This window comes from Herpailurus yagouaroundi, unplaced genomic scaffold (assembly GCF_014898765.1).
Source record: "Herpailurus yagouaroundi ecotype Mexico unplaced genomic scaffold, PumYag 180, whole genome shotgun sequence".
In the NCBI taxonomy this organism is placed as follows: Eukaryota; Metazoa; Chordata; class Mammalia; order Carnivora; family Felidae; genus Herpailurus; species Herpailurus yagouaroundi.
In genome coordinates, this window is record NW_024412411.1 from 2302983 (window position 1) to 2322559 (window position 19577).

Sequence of the window (19577 nt, forward strand, 5' to 3'; positions counted from 1 at the left end):
CGCCCCCCAGCTCCCTTCCCAGGGGGCTTAGAGAGAATAGTCTGTCCTTTGTTCCAATTGGTGGGCACCTCCACCTGCCCTTTACTGGGATTGGGGAATGCCCTGACCTGTCCTTTACTGGAATTGGTGGGTGCCCGTCTGGCCTTTGTTCAGATTGGTCAGCTTTCTGTGACTTTTCAGACGAAGGGCAGGATAATGGTGGTGACGGGGGCACAGGAAAGGAAAGTTGGGGCAGCAGCAGAAAGGGGCTTCACATCCTTGGCCATCGTCCTTGGCCAGAGTGGGCAGGAAGCAGACATGGCTGATGAAGCCTGAGGCTCTCTGCCTGGCATCCTTCTGTCCATCTGCCTCCTGGCCCAGCCCTGCCCAGCCTGCCCCAGGAGGGGGGGTGCTGGGAAGACCACTTTCATACCTGACTCTCAAAGGGGCCTTCAAGCTTGCTCGAATGCCACCTCCTCCCTGTATCCTTCCCAGATCTCCAAGCAACTTCACCTCCACTGCATCAACTCAGGGAAGGAAATAGCTCAAATTCCAAAGCCCATGATGCAAAGGACTCAGAGAGCAAAGTGGCTGCCTCCGTGAAGGGAGAATCAGTGGAGCAGCTGAGAATGCACACGCCTCTGTCCAACACGCATGCACACAGCTTCACACAAACAAGCACGCACATAGATAAAAACACAGCCATATATATAATGCACACACACGCACACACACACAGAGCCCAGGCTCAGAGTGGAGTGAAGGAGGTCACATTTCCTGCCCTCTCAGTTTTTTTTTTTTTTGAACAAACACCAATATAAATATCAGCATAACAACCAGGCAATTTCCCAGACCCCAGGGGAGAGTTTGTGGTGTGTAGAAAACAGCAGCAATTTCCAGTCCTGTCCCAGATTGACTACAGAAACTCTGTGGCCTTAGCAGGCCCCTTTCTTCTGAGTCTCAGCTTTCTCATTAGTAAAAATGGGTCCTTCCAGCTCTGCACATATAGTTCTATGGTTTTGTAGTTTAACACGTTGTGGATGGATGGATGGATGGACGGAGCCTCCCTGCTTTCGCTGGCTTCCTACCTGCAACTCTGTGGTTGGAGATAGGGCCAGTCAGCACTGTAGACAAGTGCTGCTCTGGGAGCACTAGTCTTTCAACCCAGGTACCAAGAAAGGGGAGTCTGTTATGAGTCAGGGCTCCTGCGGAGCCAGTAGTGTGGCTAGATCGGCATCTCTATACTTGTTTGAGCAGGGGAAGGGTCTAGACTAAATTACTTCTGATTCCTTCTTAGTGCCTAGGATTGTAAAAGCCAGAGACCTTGGCCTTAGCCCTTCTGGTGCTACCTGTGCAGAGACTGATACCCATCCTGAGGGTCAGCATCACTGTCACAAGCTGTCCTCCTCTCTCATCTTCATGAGTCTCTAGGTCTTTTCCCACCACTTTAGACCCTTCTATTGCTCTCCCCACTGCCTGGAACCTAGAGCCTACCTCTCCCTCTGTGGAAGGAAGCCTCACAGTGCCCCTCTTGGTGGCCTACAAGGTAATAGCATCAAACCCAACGGCCAAGTCCCTCCTAAGACTCAAGTTGTATTACTGGGACTGGCCATAAGGACTGATTCATCTAAATCTGCTTGTGCTAGGTCTCCTTTGTGGCCTGGGGGGGGGGGGGATGTGTCTCTGTGGGCCTCGGTATCCCCTTCTCTGAAGCATGGGTGTTCTTTAAGATCCCCAGGGCCTTGGAGCCCCTCTTTGCTTCTATCCTTCTTTCTTTCCCTCTGGGCTGTGTGTGTCTCTCAGGCCCTGTCTCTCCCAATCTCTCTAAGTGGATCTCTCTTCTCTCCATGCCTCCCGTAGTTGATGCCCATTTCTGTCACAGGCTGCTCTCCTGTCATAGCCCCATGAGGGTCAACATCTTTTCCCACCCCAAGTCTTCTCTCCTCTCAGATGGCTTCTCTTCCCATCTCTCCCCTGCACACTCCAGCCCCCACCCACTCCTCCTGCAAAACCTCCAAGCAGTCCCCCTTGAGAACTTCGGGAGAGAGCACCTGACCCATGATGGGTACCCACAGAATGGGAGGGACCCAGGGAGACAGCCCAAGATGGGGGAAATCAGGGGTGCCAGGGCAGATGCCATCTACATTCTCCTGCTTCCTGACCCCTGTTTTGGTGATCTATATATACAGTCTCTTATTTTCCTGGACAATGGGGCCCTTCTAGGGCAAAGAAGAATTTGTCCATCTCTGTGCCCAGCACGGACAAGCCGAGCTGCCGTATGAGGGTGACTGACAGAACTCCCCAGAGGAAGCCTCCCAGGGGTTCAGAGCATGGAAGCCCCCTTTGGCTGGGCCTCAGACCCCAGCCTGGGCTCCAGCACCCCAGCCTGACTCTGCGGCTCCCCACAGGTGCCCAGCCCTGCAGAGTTAAGAGATGTCAAGGAAGAACAAGAGGCAGGCCCTCCTCCCTTCTTCCGCTTCTACCCATGCCTGCCGCCTGCCCAAGGAACCGCCTCTAACAGACACTCATGCCTCAAATACTCACAGAAGAGCTGCACCTTGGATGCTAGGTCTTGTACCCCCAGACCTCCCTTAACAAGCCTGAGCTGGGTCAGGAGCAAGGGAATAGGGAAAAGAGGCTTGGTGATCATTGGGAGACCTGATCAGAAGGAAGAGGCAGGACAGAGACCCAGGCCACAGTTGGAATAACACAAATGTCAGAGCCTGGCTTGACTGGGGCGTCGGACTTGGGGAAAGGGATGGCATCTTTTTCAAACACCTGCTGCGAGCTGGCCACCAGTGGCTCTCAAACATCTGTGCCCACCAGCATCCCCTGGAGGGCTGGCTATTGCACAGATCGCTGGCCTCGCCCCCAGAGTTTCTGATACAGTACGTCTGGGATGATGCCAAGTATTTCCATTTCCAACACATTTATAGCTGCGGCTGCGGCTGCTGTTGGCCCAGGGACCGCACTTTGAGACTCAGGGACATACATTATCACTAATCCTCCTGCGAGCCCTGGGAGGGGTTTGTTTTGTTTTACTGCTGAATAGTCAACATACACTATTACATTAGTTTCAGGTGCACAACATTGTGATCTGCCAATCACATACATTACAAAACGCTCATCGCGATAAGTGTAGTCACCATCTGTCACCATACTACATTAGTACATATTATGGAAGGTGCCTGTTTTGATCATCCTGTTTTGATCATCCTTGCTCAGGTGAGACCCGCCCAGCCTCTGAGGACAGCCTCCCAGTGGCTCCTGCCCCTCTGTCGGGGGGGAATGGAACCCCCTCATGGAAGGTCCCAAAGAAGGGGAGAAGCGGGTTTGCTGGAAGCAGAGGGTGAGGTGGGACTGAGGGGTGGCTTGAGACAAAGGCCACCTGGAGCTCAGGAGCCCAGCCTAGAGTAAAGGCCTGTCCTCCGCCCCTCTCTTCTCACCTTTCTCCCTTGTTTACCCTTTTCCCCTCCCCCTCCCCTGCTCCTCCCCCCTCTCCCCGCCACTCTTTGCAGACTCCGGCTGCAGTTGTTACTCCAACAGGGCCGCGTCTCCAGCCTCCGAGCCACACTGGAGACACGTGCACTGTAGAATACACCTGAGCCCAGTCCTGGCGCCCGCACCCCGTGGGCGCTCCACCTCCCGGATGAGCTCGGCCCCCTCCTGCTGGCCCTTCCCCTTCAGTATGCCCAGCCAGCTCCTTCTAGGCCCCTCTCCGTTTCTAAGCCAGTCTCAGCTTCTACTCCAGAGCCTGCCTCCCCCAACACGCCCTCCAATTGTCCCAGGCCCCCCTAGATCCCTCAGGGGCTAGGTTTGAGGATGGATGAAGGACAGGAGGACGGAAGGAGTTGGGGAGAGAAGGTAGGCTTGTGTGAACAATCAGCTCTCTGCAGTCTGACTCCCTGGAACCTCTCGGTCTCTAGCACAGGGTCTGGGGTCAGGGAAGGAGGGTTGAAGGGAAAAACCAGAGCAGGCAGAGGGAGGGAGGCAAAGCAGAATGTGTGGCGGGGAAGATGGCCCTGGGAGGCAGACATCAGACCAAGGGGGGCCAGGACAGGCTCCTGGATTCCCTACCTTTAACTGCCTCATCCACATGGCAGGGTCAAGAGTGATCTCAATCTTCGTGGCCCACATTCTCCTTGAGGCCACAGCCTTCCTCCCCAGCATATCACCAGTGTCCCCCTCATCACAGCTGTCCCAGTCATTCTGATTTTTTTTTAATGTTTATTTATTTTGAGAGAGAGAAAAAGCACAAGTGTGTGAGCTGCGTAGGGTCAGAGAGAGAGGGAGAGAGAGAGTCCCAAGCAGGCCCTGCACTATCAGCGGAGAGCTGGTCACGGGGCTCAAATTCGCCAACCGTGAGGTCATGACCTGAGCTGAAATCAAGAGTCAGAGGCCTAACCTACTGAGCCACCTAGGCACCCTTCTGTCTCGGTCATTATGATTACCTGATGCCTCTTCATCCTCCTCCGCTCCTGGCATAGCGAGGTAATCAAAAGGAAGCAGATGTAAACTCACTGGGAGTCAGTTATGCCATAAGAGAGAAGCCTGGGAAGGAGGAAGGGGTGAGCTCCCTGTCCCCAAGGATGTACTAACAAGGATGGGGGCCATGGGGAAAGGGCTTGGTGAGCTTGGTCCGTCTCCAGCTCTGGATTCCTTGGCCCTAGATGTCTTCTAACCCTCCTCAGCCTCACCTCTCACAGTCTTCTTGATGGGTTGGGAGCTGGACAAAGAAAATCCAGGAGCCTCTGAAAGGCAGACACAGTGTCTAGAGCAGAAGAGGAGGATGGAGAGGAGTGACCCACTGGGCCAGTGTCAGAGAAGTTTCTGTCTCTGAAGAAATAATGACCAAAGGATCAACTGGGTACATGAATGGATGGACAAATGAATGAATGAGTGACCCACATCCCTACTCTGGGCCTCTGTCCAGGAACTTTTCATTGTTGCTGCCTTTCTCAGGCAAATCTGACCCTCTCACCGGCCCTCGTGCAGTCCTGCGCTCTCCCCATCCGGGCATGGGATGTGCTGATGCATTGCCACTATTTCCCATCGGGCTCCCCCAGCAGACTGGGAGCTTTTAGAGGCCAGAGGTTGTGTCCTGTTCCTCCCCAAGTCCCCAGCTTCATCCAGCTCATCACCGGTGTCAGGAGATATTTGCTGAGCTACAAAATGATCAGTTGGACTCCTGAGTGCCCAGACCTGTTGGGCTGTGAGGGGGTACATGCCATCGCTGAGTAGATGGTGGACCGCATGCCCTCTGAAGGCTCCCAGGCCGGGAAGATAGCTGAGAGCTCTCAAAGTTTCCCAAGTCTGGCACGGTAACTGTCTTAGAGAAGGAGCCTGAGGAATGAGAGTACCTTGTGTTGACAGCTTTTAGAAACTTTTCTAAGGCAACTCCATGGACCAGAAGGTCCTCTATGCTTCAGGATCATCTCCCAGTGCAGATGAGGCTGGGGACAGCATGTCAGGATGGACGAGCTCTTCCCCCCAAAGGAGCACTATCACTGTCCCCTTCTTTCATGACTGAGGTCACTTCCTCCAGGCAGCCTTCCTGGGTGGGTCACTTGTCCTCCTCCCAGGCCTCCTGAGAATTCTTGCAGGACCAGTGCCTAGAGGGCCCTAGGCCTCAAGGAGCCTAATCCCCAGCTTGATGGGGGTAGCCTAGGGCCAGGGGAAGAAAGAAAGCACCTGCCAGGGCCTCACAAGGAGTCAGGAGGTCCATGGCCGAGCTCAGGGCACTTCAAGATACACTAGGCTCCCTCCCTTCTGGCACTGTTTGCCTTTGGGGCCCCTCCAATTCCTGGCTTTGGCCAGGGGATGGGCTGAGCCCCTCTCAGATGTGGGGTGCGGCTGGGTGTCTTTCTCTAGGCCAGAGGCAGGGTTTCTTGTCTCCCCTTCTGTGGCAGACAGAGTGCCCGGAGTGGGAGGTAAATCCCGGGCGGCACTAGCCTGGCATATAGGGTTAGTGTGGGCCTGCAGAGGGCAGGGTGCTGGTGGGAGGTAGAGGGAGGGTGAGCCTGGCAGAGCGTCTCCTCTGGGACAAGTCAGAGAGCAGGACACAGAGCCCCTGCCACCACCATCACCATTGAGGCCTGCCTTGGGGCTTTCCCTGACTGTGTCCAAAGCTCCTTCCCTGCCTCTCGGCCTCCCCAGGCTCTCTGTGTCTGTCCCTCGTACTTTCTGTCTATTCTCTGGTATGCACTTCTCCCACAGCCTTACTGCTGGTCCCATGACTGTATTTGGCTCAATCTTCGGGGCCTGGCCCATCCCAGCTGTTCCCCAGATCCCAAGGGGGTGGGGCGCGGGGGGGGGGGGCGCGTGGTATGAGAAAGACACTGGGACAGAGACAAGTTCAGAGGCAGAGGGACAGACACAAGAGCGAAGAGGGGACCCTGGGGACAGGGCTGGGGAGGCAGGGCTAACAGGGTTATAAAGCCTCCCCAGCCACTGACGGGGAGACCCTGAAGACAAAGTCAGAATTGGAGGGAAGACTGGTGTCAGCCCTTTCCCTCTGCACCGGCTCCTGCCCACCCCCTTCCTTCTGCCCCTGCAGGAATGTGTGAGCACTTTCATTGTTCCTAAAAATAGCTCTTCTTTATTGGGGGTTGGAGTGAGGAATCTTCTGGGCTGGGTTCATCTCAGGCATGCCCCTGCCTCTGGGCTCCCATCTACTGTGTGGGGCCTCTCTGAGTTGCCCTGGCCCTTACCCGTGGTGCTTCATTAAAAGGGAAACCTGACTGTATCCTTCCCTTGCATTAAGACTGCCATGGGCTTCTGGGCCCAGGATAGGCTCTGAGCTCCCAGGCCTGTTGGGAGCTATTTGTCGAGTGCTCAGTATCTCATAGTGGGGCCACTGCCTGCTCCTACTGGTTCCCAGGCTCTAACTTCTACCCAACTCTCCAACCTCACTCCCCCCACCCCTAAGTCCCTCCACCTCCAGGCCTCTCTTCCCCCTCCTGTCCTTTGAGGCCTCGCTCAGGTCTGCTGTGCTCACAACTCATCCCCACCGCCAACCCTGCCCCCCTCAGCAGCTCAACAAGGGCTGGGCCGCAGGGGCCCCCAGCGGATGCAGGCTCTGAGGTGCAGCCCTTCTCCAGGGAAGGGGAGACTGGTGGGGAGACAGTGCAAGCTCTGACACCCCTGAGCCCTCCCTGAACCCTGGGCCCTACTGGCCCTTCCTTCTCCTGTCCCCGGCTTTAGTTTTCTCTTCTGCACCCTAGGCCTGGAATGTCTCTCTCAATATCAGTCTCCAAGGGGAAGCCCATCCAGTCTCACCTCCTCCCTGCCTCCATTTCTCAGATGGGGAAATTGAGCCTCCGACAGGGGAGATGATGGGCCTGCAAGCTCATGGAAAGCTGGCCACAGGCCACAGGCCTCAGTCACTCTGCCTCGTCTCCCAAGGCCCCAGTCAGCGGGGCTCTAGAGGCAGAAGCAGGCACTTCACACAACCCACCCACCCCACCCCCGCCCAGGGAAGGCAGGCAGGCTGGCATCCAAAGCTATTTGCCTTTGGAGGGCCCAGGAAGCTAGAAAACAAACATCCGGAGTCTCTGGAACTTCGACTCTCTCTCCTCACATCCCAAGGATCCGGGAGCCACCAAGAGGGTATGCCAGTATGTGCGCAAACACACGCACGCACACTCACACACAGCCCTGGACTGGGTAAACACGTGAGCCCAGAAGATCTCTTGGGATTGTTTGCTTGTGAGTCTGTGCAGGTCCTTTAGCGACCCAAAACCCTGAAAAGATGATGAGTCCCTACCCCTGACCTTATATTAATTTTATCTTGGGGAAAAAAAGATTAAAATCTCTTTTGTGTGACTTTTCTGATGGCAAATTCTGTATACGCTCATCAAAACTAGTCTTTTTTTGTGGTGCCTGGGTGGCTCAGTCAGGTGGCACCTGACTCTTGGTTTCCGCTCAGGTCATGATCTCATGGTTGGGAGTTCGAGCCCCACATTGGGCTCTGCGCTCAGAGCCGAGCCTGCTTGGGATTCTCTCCCTCTCTCTGCCCCTCCCCAACCCCCAAAATAAATAAATAAACTTTTAAAAAAACCCTATTTTTTTCTTTCACTTTGTGGGCAGTTTCCACTTTGCCGGTGACCTAAGCAGGTGTGTGGCCTGCCTCTTAGTCGTCCGTCACGCACGTCCCTGTGGCCCAGTAGGTGACCACAGCAGACTATGCCCTGTGGGTCACTAGGAGAATGTCTGTGTGAAAGCACATGGATCTGTGATTCTGTGAGGGAGTGTGTGTGAGCATGACCGTAGGCACCCCTGCGTCCAGGTCTGTGCCTGAGCCATCTGCATGCGCAGGTGACCGTCGCGGGCTGTGTCCATGCGTGTGTGATGTGAGCCTGCGCGTGCCCAGGGAGTGTGTGGCTGCTTTTGTCTCTGAATGAGTGTATGACTGAGAGGGTTGGTGGCTGCACAAGTGGGGGCTCTGATTCTCTGCTTCCGTGCACCCCCATCACTGCTTCCACCACTCATGCCAGACCAGGGCTCACATCCCTGCCCTGACGCATGTCACCTGTGTGGCACTGGACAAGTCTTTTCCCCTTCCTGGGCTCAGTTTCCCCATCTATAGGATGGTACCTTCTCCCAGAGCTGCTGAGAGGACGGAAATGATACCATAAAAGCCTGCCTCTGCTGGCTTCCAGCATAGGCCACTTCTGTGCAAGTCAGACAGGGGTGACCCCAACTCTCTAGGCAATTGCAGCCCTGAGGGGCGTGGAATGGTGGAGGAGGGCGGGCTGGGTTTCAGCATCACGCCACCTCTGTGCAAGGTACAAGGCAGGAGGTGAGAGGCAGTGGCCCTGCAGGTGACTGAAAAATCGCAGCTCCCTTTCCTCAGCCCCTGCTCCAGGTGTGCAGCCTGGGACTCAAGGGTCTCCGACTCTGCGTGAGTGGGGTGGCCATGTTCCAGATGAGGCTCTGAGGACACCCACCCCCCCCTTCCCCTGGGGCTCTGTCCCCTTGACCAGCCCTCCAGCTCTGCCTCTCCAAAGCCCCAAAAGGAAGCCATGAGGGGACTGACTGGACCCGACCTGCAGAGACCAGCTAGGCTGGCCGGAGGCTCAGAGACACCCCCACCCTCAGCCCATCTCCCATTATTGGAGAGGGTGACTGAGACACGGAGACGGTCAGGGACCCTCCCGGGGACACAAGTGAACCCAGTCAGGCCAAGCTCCTGTCTCAAGATCTCTGTAGAACAGACGCAGTTGGGGAGACCCAGCTTTGGACTCTGTTGGCTACTGAATGGGGTCCGAGGGAGCAGGTGGGGTTCCTGAGAGACAGGCACAACTACACCTGGGCCCTTAGCTGCTGGCGTGGACCTCCTGCCCATCCCCACCCGGGTCCAGATCCCCTACTGGTGTGATTAAGCAAATTATAGGGTTTTTTTCTTGAGAAAATTGCATCGGCCTAATTGAATGAGGCTGCAGGAGCCTGGGCTGGAGGCTGACAGTGGGTGAGGATGGGGGGGGGGGGCAAGATGCAGGGGCAAGCTGGCAACGTTAATCAGGGGACAGAAGGAGCAAGGAAGGTGGGGGGGAAGGAGGGCCGTGGGCACAGGAGGACAGGATACCACTCATTCAGCACACCCATTCTGCACACCCGCAAGTGTGGGTGCCTGGGCACAGGACATGAGGAGTGGTGCTCCCCTAGAGACCACCGAGCGACTGCTTAGTGCCAGGTACTGCATTCATTTAAAAGTGCTGTTTCAATTTTTTAAATGTTTTTATTTATTTTTGAGACAGAGAGAGACAGAGCATGAAAAGGGGAGGGGTAGAAAGAGAGGGAGACCCAGAATCTGAAACAGGCTCCAGGCTCCGAGCTGTCAGCACAGAGCTCCACACGGGGCTCGAACTCACAGACTGTGAGATCATGACCTGAGCTGAAGTCGGACGCTCAACCGACTGAGCCACCCAGGCGCCCCCCCCACAGCTGTATTTTATATGTGAGGGGATTGAGGCTCAAGACAGAAAATGACTTTTGCTAAAAGTCAGAGCCAGACAGGACTGTCTGACACCACAGCCCTTGCTCTTAACTGGTACCTGCTCTTCCTGCTGAACTGCTACCATCCTGCCTCTGGGAAGCCTTCGTAGGGAGTTCAGAGAACGGAGGGGGCCTCATACCAACTCACACTTGGCCCAGACAGCATTTCAGTCCATACAGGGCATTTCTCCTCATCTACACTATGATGTCTGTCCTGTTTTCGATGATCAGCAGCTGAAGCTGGGCTGATCCCACATGGATTCCACACACCCCCATTGCCCACAGCACACTCATGACCCCTTTCACTCCCATGCAGTGACCTGTTCTGTGTCACACTCATCACCCCAGGATGACACACAGAGACAGGATCACTGTCACTTGCACATGGCGTGTCTCACATACTCAGTGATTCAGTCATCCCATGGCTTCTACATTGTCACACATCACTGAGGGTCACAGGGCCACTCACAGTGAAACTATCACTGTACCCTCACTCAGAGTAGCCCATCCTCAGTGTCAGACACCATGTTCCCAATGCTCCACAGTGTCACCCTCATATAGTGTCAAACACACACTTCCAAGCTGGCTCTACATTGCACTGTCACATTTCAGCATCAACTAGGACCTTCTGACATTAAAAAAAAAAACAAACCACCTTTGGTGAAATGACATCATGTCTGGGATTTGCTTTAAAATACTTCAGCAAAGCAACCTATTGGATGAGAGAAAATATTTGCAAATCGTGTATCTGATTAGGGGGTAATATCCAGAATATATAAAGAAGTCCCACAACTCAACCACAAAATAAACAACCTGATTTAAAAATGGGCAAAGAACTTGAATAGACATTTTCTAAAGAAGACACACAAATGGTGAACAAGCACATGGAAAGATGTTTAACATCACTAATCATTAGAGAAATGCAAATCAAAACCACAGTAAGATACGACCTTTCCCCAGTCTTCCACCTGTTAGGATGGGAAAGAGAAAAGGAAGGGAGGGAGGGAGGGAGGGAGGGAGGGAGGGAGAGGAGCACCTGGGTGGCTCAGTTGGTTAAGTGTCTGACTCTTGATTGGTTTCAGCTTAGGTCATGATCTTGTGGTTCCTGAGTTTGAGCCCCACACGATGGACTCTGCTCTGCACTGACAGTGCAGAACCTGCTTGGGATTCTCTATCTCCCTTCTCTGCCTCTCCCCACTCACACTCTATCTGTCTCTCAAAATAAATAAACATTTTTTAAAAAAGAAGAAAGAAAGAGGGGAAAGGAAAGGAAAGGAAAGGAAAGGAAAGGAAAGGAAAGGAAAGAAGTGTTGGGGAGGATGTGGAGAAATTAGAATACTGGTACACTGTTGGTGGGAACATAAAATGGCATAGCTGTTGTGGAAGACAGTATGGTGGTTCCTCAAAAATTAAAAATAAAGATTACCATATGATCCAACAATTCACTTCTGGGTATATATCTAAAAGAACTGAAAACAGGATCTTGAAGAGATACTTGTACGCCCATGCTCACAGCAGCATTATTCACAATAGCCAAAAGTTGGAAGCAACGCAAGTGTCCATCAATAGATGAATGGATAAACAAAATGTGGCATATAAAAACAATAGAATATTATTTAGCCTCAAAAAGGAAGGAAATGTTCATACAGCATGGATGAATCTTGAGGATATTATGTTGAGTGAAATACACCAGCCACAAAAAGATAAACACTGTATGATTCCACATATCGGAGGTACCTAGAGTAGCCAAACTCACAGACAGAAAGCAGAAAGATGGAGTTCAAGAGCTGGGGGGATAGGGAGTTGTTTAAAGGGTAAAGGTTTCAGTTTTTCAAAGTGCAAAAGATCTGGAGAATGGTTGCACATCAACGTGAACATACTTAACACTACTGAAGGATACACTTAAAAATGGTTAAGATGGTAAATTTTATGGGGCTCCTGCATGGCTCAGTTGGTTAAGTGGCCGACTTCGGTTCAGGTCATGATCTCACGGTTCATGAGTTCGAGCTCCGTGCTGGACTCTGTGCTGACCGCTCAGAACCTGGAGCCTGCTTTGGATTCTATGTTTCCCTCTCTCTCTGCCCCTTCCCTGCTCATGCTGTCTCTCTCTCTCTCTCTCAAACAAAACAAAACAAAACTCCAAAAACTTTATTAAAAATATAGTAAACTTTGTTATGTATATTCCGAAAAAATAAAAACAAAAAAAAATACTTCAAGAAAAAAAAAAAAAAAAAAAAAAAGGGGGGGGGGTGGGGTGGGGAGGGATAGATGTATTAAATGTGCCCAAATCTTGGTAACTGTTAGATTTGGGTGATGGGTGTATGGCAAGTTCATTGTATTATTCTCCCCACTATTGTGTGTATTTCCAATATTCCATAATTTAAAAAGTTTACTTTCCCTTGACCTCACACCTTTTCCAGTGGCCACGCCCCTTCATATTCCTTAGAGCCAAAGGTCTCCAAAGTGTTGACTATGTTCTGTCTTCACCCCAGACTCAGCACCCACCCAGGCCTGCTGGATTCGGGCCCCACCCGGTCACTGACTTGGTTCCTGTCAGGCTGACTAATGCCTGGACTCAGTCCTGCACTGTCTCCCCTGGCTACCTCACTCCACACTCTCAGTATCCTCCACCTCCCTGGCCACTCCTCCTCTGTCTCCTTGGTGCTCCTCCTCACCTCCCAGGCCTCTAGCTGATGGAGTCTGCAGGTCTGGGGCCAGGGCTCAGTCCTCACCTCACTCTCCTTGAGCTCTCTCCCTAGGTCATCCTAGCCACACCTACTGCCCCCAAATATATATCCCCAGCCTGGCCTCTGCTGCCCACTGGACACATTCATCTGGATGTTTGACTTCCGTCCAAAACAGATCTCTTAATTTCTTCCTCCTTGTCCTCTCTCATGCCCCTAACCTTGACCTCCCACTATTCTTCACTCATCTCAGTAGCGACTCTACTATCTATTACTTGGTTCCTCAAACCAGAAACCGGAAGCCACCGTCCGCTTCTCCCTCCAGCTCATCCTCTTATTCATCAGCAAGTTCTGTCATCGCAACCTCCCATCTATCTCCAAAGTTCATCCGTTTCTCTGCAATTCATCCGCATCCCCATAGCCCGGGCACCACTATCTCCTGCCTGGGTGGCTGCTGCGGCCTCCAGTTTGTCTGCTCACCTCCTCTCTGCCCCTCCAACTCACATTCCCACTGGGGGGGGGGGGGGCCCCCGGCAAACACTACAGCTAGAGCAATCTCAAAATCACGCGTTAGACTGTGTCACTTCCCTGTCTGAACCCACCGGAGTCTTCCTGGGACTGTGTCATACACAGTGTTGTGTGGTCACGTTTCACATTATCACACATTCAGCCAACAGTGGACTTAGAGTCGCTTAGTGACACTTGATGTCACTCCATGTCACACCCTTGGTTACACACTCAGCCTCACTATAGCATACGCTTGGGGGACACACTTGGTTTCACAATTCAGTGTCAGACACTTGAGCCACAAGGACCACACCTGTTATTGCACAATGTCATTCATCTGTGTTTACATATTTGACCCTATGGTGTCAGAGCCTCAGCGTCACAGACCTAGTATCACTTAGCGTCATACAATCAATAGTACACAGTATCACAGCGTGGTCGGTGCCACATCCATGGTCTCACAGTCTTTGATCAGTGGTGTCACACATTTGGTATCCTTTGGTGTCACACACTCAGTGTCACACTCAGTGTCACACTCAGTGACTCACTCACTGTCCACACGGTATCCCAAGATTCAGGTCACATGCTCGATAACACATAACGTCACAAGATCAGTGTCACATATTCAGTAGAATACCCACTGCCCCACGATCAGCATCTCAGTGTCACCCTGGGTCCCATAAGCTTCCGCCCACCCCACCCCACTGGGCACAGTCGCCTGAGCTGCTGCCCCATGTCAAGGCTGTTTCCTGTTGTTGTGTTCAGAGTCCTTAGCCACTGCTTGTTCCTTCAAGGATTTCCTGTTGTCAGGGCCCCAGTCAGGCCTGGCCCAGCCTGGGACACACAGCCCAAAGCCCAAGGGCCACCCAGTGGGAACCCTGCATCTCCTGCCCCCCATCATTCTGGTTGGGCCCCGTGGGATATTCCCCCCATTCAATCAACCTGGATTCCCCAAGTGCCTGGGCTCATGCCCTGTCCACTGAAAGGAGGCGGCCTCTGGGCCCTGCCCCACTCACTCCCAGGATGACCAGGAAGGGGACTCGAGGGCTGTCTGGAAGAGGCTGTCTACACTGGTCTATGAGGCTCAGTCTGAAGCTGCTGGGAGCCAGAAGAGAAGGACAGAAGGTGGAAGAGGAGGACAAACGCTTAGGGGGTTAGCGAATCAGGGAAGCCTTCCCAGAGGAAGCCAGCTGAGAGCTGGCAAATATGAAGACAAGGAAGAAAATGCATCTGAGGTGGGGGCACCAGACAGGAGCAAACGCTTGGAGGTAGGAACCAGGAAGAGACAGGGCTGCCAGAGATGAAGACAAGAACATGGGAGACAGGTAAATTATGCTGTGGGATTTGGAGAGAAACAGACTTCTCTGCTATCCTTCCCCCCCTCCCCCATTCCAGCATTTAGATTCTGGCTCCAAGAGGAGCCTCCGGGCACTCCCTTCCTGGCCCTGCCTTCGGCCCGGCCCGCACACTGTCCCCCATGGCTGCCAGGCCCCCTCACCTCCCTCCCGCCCCAGGCCAGCCTGCAGGAAGGACACAGGGAGGCCAGCACACGCTCCCCACACGGCCTGAGATAAATATTTCCCAGGAAACGGAACTTGTTCTCTCAGTGTTTACAGCCAAGGACCAGGCAGGGTGGTGGGGGAGGGGCCCGCCTGAGGAACCTTGTTCTGGGGCTCACAGCATCTACCCCCAACACCACCTCAGACCTGCTGCGCGCCTCTGAGCCAGTCTCTGCCTCTCTCTGAGCCTCCATTCCAAGCCCTCGAGGGGGCTGACCTCCCTGGGCCTTGGCCTGCCTAATGCCCACCACAGTCTGAGCTTATGTCTTTTCTGGGTGTAATATCCCTGGTACTTGATGCTTCCTCCTTCAGACTAGGCTTCTCGGATTGCAGGACCCATGCCTGCCCATCTCCACCTGGTCCTTGTTTGGGCGGGGGTGTGGACAAATGGATGGACAGACAGACAGATGGACTGGGTGGCAGCTGAGACCACCTCCCTGGCCCCAAGTCCCTACACAGCCCAAGCCTGTGCGGTCCAACAGGTGGGCACAGGCAGATGGCAGGGCCTCAGGGCCCCTATAGAGGCCAGATGCTATGGCCAACTAGCTGCAGGCAGCTCCCTTGGGGCCATGGGGCATCACTGAGGCCACTTAATCCTGACGTGGAGAACCCAAGAGGAGGCTGGCACACCTGCCAGTTAGGAGCACTCACTCAAGAATTTTAAACAGGCCAGAAAGTGTTGCCTCCTGGAAAGCAGCCCTTCCAGCCGCATCCAGGTGCTCGCTGCCCATTGCCTGGGCTCCACTGACGTGCTGGGCCTTCTCTCACGGAGACCCAGGGCATCCTGCCCACACGGCCTGGCCCCAGCGGCTCCTTCCATGTGTGAAGACTTCCTCAGCCCCCACAGCAATCTTACATTACAGGATCACCCCAGCTCCTGCCTAGCCCTATGCCTAGTCCTGCCTATCACGAGCCTGCCACACTGGGCCCATTTACTCACCATTGGTGGCCTCAGCCTCACCTCAGACTCTGGGACCAAGCATTCCTCAGTCCAGGACCCAGGGGCAGAGGGGTTTTTGGATCTGGCTTCTCAGCACCAAGCCAGCCTCCCACAGTCCCCTCTGGGGCTGAGTCTTTGTTTCAGGCTCTCTATCTGCTTGTTCCCAGTCCTGGGCTGGACCTTGTTGTCCTCATGTAGTTTTCTCAAAAGCTGGCCACATGGACCTCTCTGACTATCTAGCTGATCTTTGGCTTCATCAGTCCACAGACTTGACCCGCCCCATCCTTCAAAGTTCCAAGGCCACCTCCTCCAGAAAGTCTCCAAGACTCTCCCCAATCCAGCAATTGCCCTTTCTTGGAACTTCTCCAACACTTCACACAGCTATTCTCCTTTAATCAAGAAACATTAATTGAGCACCTACTATGTACGAGGCCTTGCCAGGTCCCATGCGGGCTCAGGAGAGACAAAGGAGACTCAGCCTTGGTTCCTATCCCCCATGTGTTTACAACTATGTGGGAAAGGATATGCAACCACATGGGCTAACAAGTTACCCAACTAGAGCTCAGGGAAGCTTGGGAGCTGTGAGTGCCCAGGAAAGAGGGGAGACTGACTTGACCTGAGTGGAGGGAGCAATCTGGGAGGACTCTACAGAAGAGGTGACCTCTAACCTGAGGCTTAAAAAGGGAGTAGGCAGAGAAAAAAGGGAAAAGCATTCCAGAGAAAGGGGTGGGTGCAAACAAAGGCAGGGAGGCCAGGAAGAGCTGGTGTCCTGGGGAGTAACAAGGACTGCCAAGTCCGGGAGCAAGGGGTAGCCCTGAGGGGGCCCAGCAGGCAGGACCGACAATGCCAAGGGATGTGGCCTCTATTTATCCCATGAGCAGCGACAGAGGAGCCAGTGCTGGGCAGCGCATTAGCGTGCTTAGTGGGGATACCTGTGCCATTGTCTACGTCTGCCTCTCCCCCAGCCTCTGCCCTAGCTACTGCTCCCAAGATCCTTCTGGGCCCCGAGAACCAGCACAGAGAAGGCATGGAACCAACGTGCTCAGTTCACTACTTGAACTGCCTCCACCCCAACATCCAGAGAGCAATGGCCCTGGCCCTGAAGGAGGATTCCAGGCTGAGCGTGAAGAGCCCTCCCCCAAGCTGGCGGGTTGGCACAGGAGCCAGGGAGCCATCCCAAGAGGGTGTGCTGAACAGATGCCCGCCATAGGGATGGGTGCTGGCAGCCCTGCTCCCCTGGCTGTCAAGCTGCCAGTGCCAGGAGAACGTGCCGTGCCCACAGAACCTCCATTAACCCTGGCCCAGCCCCAAGGTGCACCCTGTCAGCCTAGGCCTGGCTCCAAGGATCTCACCCTTGTGGGAAGCAGGGAGGGAGCCAGCTCCCTCTAAGGACCTGCTGTGGGCCAGGCCCAGGCCAGGCAGCTCACACATACTTTGTAACATGCCCCAGCAGCTCTGCTGTGATTACGTCCAATAATGATGGATCTTCTTATCCCCTTTGACAGGTGAAGAAACTGATGCTCAGGCTGGTTAAGGGACTGGCCCAAGCTCACACTCTTAGAAAGCAGTGAAACTGGGACTTGGACACATGCCCATCTGACCCACAGTCAGTCTGCTAGATGAGGCCTTGTCTCTAGCAACCACCCTGGCAGGGGGAGGGGGGGTCCTTCTCAGTCACCCCATCCCTCTTCCCTCTTTCCGCCCCGCTGTCCCTGTAGTATGACCATATCCTAGGGTCCCTCCTCTCTCAGGTCCTGTCCTTTTTATGTTGGGGAGTGCCTGGCACTCTCTCCCAGCAGAGCTGAGCATGGGCCTAGGCACTTGGGATGGGGTGCTAACTGAGCCCAGAGATAGAGTAGGCTCTGCCCAGAGGCCAGGCAGACAGCTGCCATCTTCAGGGTGGATGTGAGGCTGGGGAACAGGCCAGAGCTGAGAGCTGAGGGGCTCACAGCCTAAGACCCTCCCTCTGAGGGAGGAGGCAGCAGGACCCAGACAAGGGAAACGGGGAGACAGAACAGAAGCAAAGGGATCCAATGGGTATGATCGGGAGAGGCCTCCCGCTGGGGCTCAGTGGAGCTAGACAGGAGGGGCAGGACTTGCACTTGTAGGGACCTGGGCCCAGGCCTAGGCAAAGAGGGTGGTACACAGAGGTATAAATGAGGAGCCTGGGACTGGCTCCTTCCCCTGGGGCCTAGCTCCCAGCACCAAGGCGGGTCTCAGCTTCTCCAAAGCCGTGTCCCCCCATGGCTTCCTGGGAGGATGACAAATCCAGGCTTTCCTGGCAGGTGGCGGTGGCTGCCGAGACACTGCTGGCTCCCAGGAACACCATCTGTCCCAGCTCTGGGTGGGGGGAGCCCCTGCCCCATGGGGAATGCCATGATCATAAATAAATTAATAATGACTTTCTGGGTGCCCCCTCCTCTCTCCCTTTCCCAACTCCCGGCTGTAGGGACATTCTCAGGGCTTGGCCCCCACGTCCCAGCAGTGAGTCCATGCTGAGCCCTGCTGTGCGCCAGGCCATGTGTGGGCGTCTTCTTTCCCATGTTACCGGAGGGCAGGGAGAGAGCAAGTGGCGGGCATGAGACGCATCTGGGATCCACACTCAGATCTGCCCCATTTGCTCACTGTGTGACCTCACTGGGCCTCAGCTTCCTCAAAGAATAATAACAGCTGCTGTTTCACTGGGGGGTCATGAGGATTGAACAAGGAAGTGTGTCTAATGCTTCTGACACAGAGGAGGCTCCCCTTTCTCTTAGCCGGGCCTGGGTACAAGAGAAGGTTCATGCTGGTCTTGCTGCTCCTTCTGACGTTACACACAACCTTCCTCTGTGCCACTCCACCCAGTCTGCAGCCCACCCCATTTCTGCTGCTCAAGGCCCCTCTGAGCGCTGAATACTGCGAGGCACCCCAAAGGCATGGCCGGGGTGTGGATGGCATCCCTCACATCAAAGGAAATGCACCTTCCTTTGGAAGGAGGTGGGAGACTCAGGAATGATAAAGGCACAGTCCCCAGGCTAAGGAGCTCACAGTTCAAGGGGGGAAGACCTACAGAGTCACATAATGGAGAAAATAGAGTGCTAATGGCACAGACACCAGAACGCCCCAGTCTGACTAGGCAGGAGAGCTCAGAGGAGGGAGCATGAGGGGCAGGGAGGGCTTCCTGGAGGAGGGGAGGCTAGAGCTGAGCCCAGAAAGATTTGGGAAGCTGAGGGAGAAGAGAGTGGCAGGAGTGGTTCTGGGGAGGCAGGACGGATAAACGGGAGACTGTAGCCTGGTGGGGACTGCAGAGGGAGCAGGAGGATGGGAAGCGTCGATTTTTGAGCAGAAAAGTGACAAATTCAGGTATGCGTGTTAGAAAGAGCCTCCTGGCAGCCACATGGAGAGTGGGGCAACTGAAAGCAGTGAGCCAGTGAGCCGTGCAGGGGAAAGATGACCAGTGCCGGACTGGGGCAGGCAGCAGGAGTGGAGAGGACGAGGGGAATTCAGAAAACACTTAGGGCAGAAAATCAACAGGGAATCATTGGGTGAGGGTGGGGAGGCCTAGGGAGGAGTCTGAAATGATTCCCCGGTGACTTGGGAGGAGGATGAATCCTCAATGGGAGAGGACCCCAGGCAGGAATAGGGCAAGGAAGGTGATCTTGGTGTGGGGTGACCCTAGGCTGGTGGGGGCAGGGGTGGGATTCGGCTCCAGCCTCCCAGTCCTCCCAGAGGTGGGGACAATGCTCAGACTGACCCCCAGTCTGTGCCCCCACCCCTCCAAGCCCACCCACGCCTCCCTCCACTGAGCTCTCACCTCCAGTCCGGCATCTCTACTCTCTGGGGGGACTGGCTTCTGTGCAAGTAGGTCCCAGTCAGCTGCAGAGACAAGAAGGCCAGGGGCTGAGGCTTGCCAGGCCTTCACCCCTTCTTCCC

General features: G+C 54.5%; 1 protein-coding gene across 3 annotated transcripts in view; it reads right to left on the minus strand.

Moving 5' to 3' along the window:
* PDE2A (phosphodiesterase 2A) overlaps positions 1-19577 on the minus strand; it is a 94048-nt gene that overhangs the window by 34745 nt on the left and 39726 nt on the right. For 2 of the 3 annotated variants that reach the window (XM_040489246.1, XM_040489245.1), the window contains one exon: positions 19459-19520. The exons of the other annotated variant lie outside the window; for it this stretch is intronic. In XM_040489246.1, coding sequence (XP_040345180.1) covers positions 19459-19520 — 62 coding nt within the window. The remainder of the gene's footprint in view (positions 1-19458; positions 19521-19577) is intronic. 3 annotated transcript variants of the gene reach the window in all.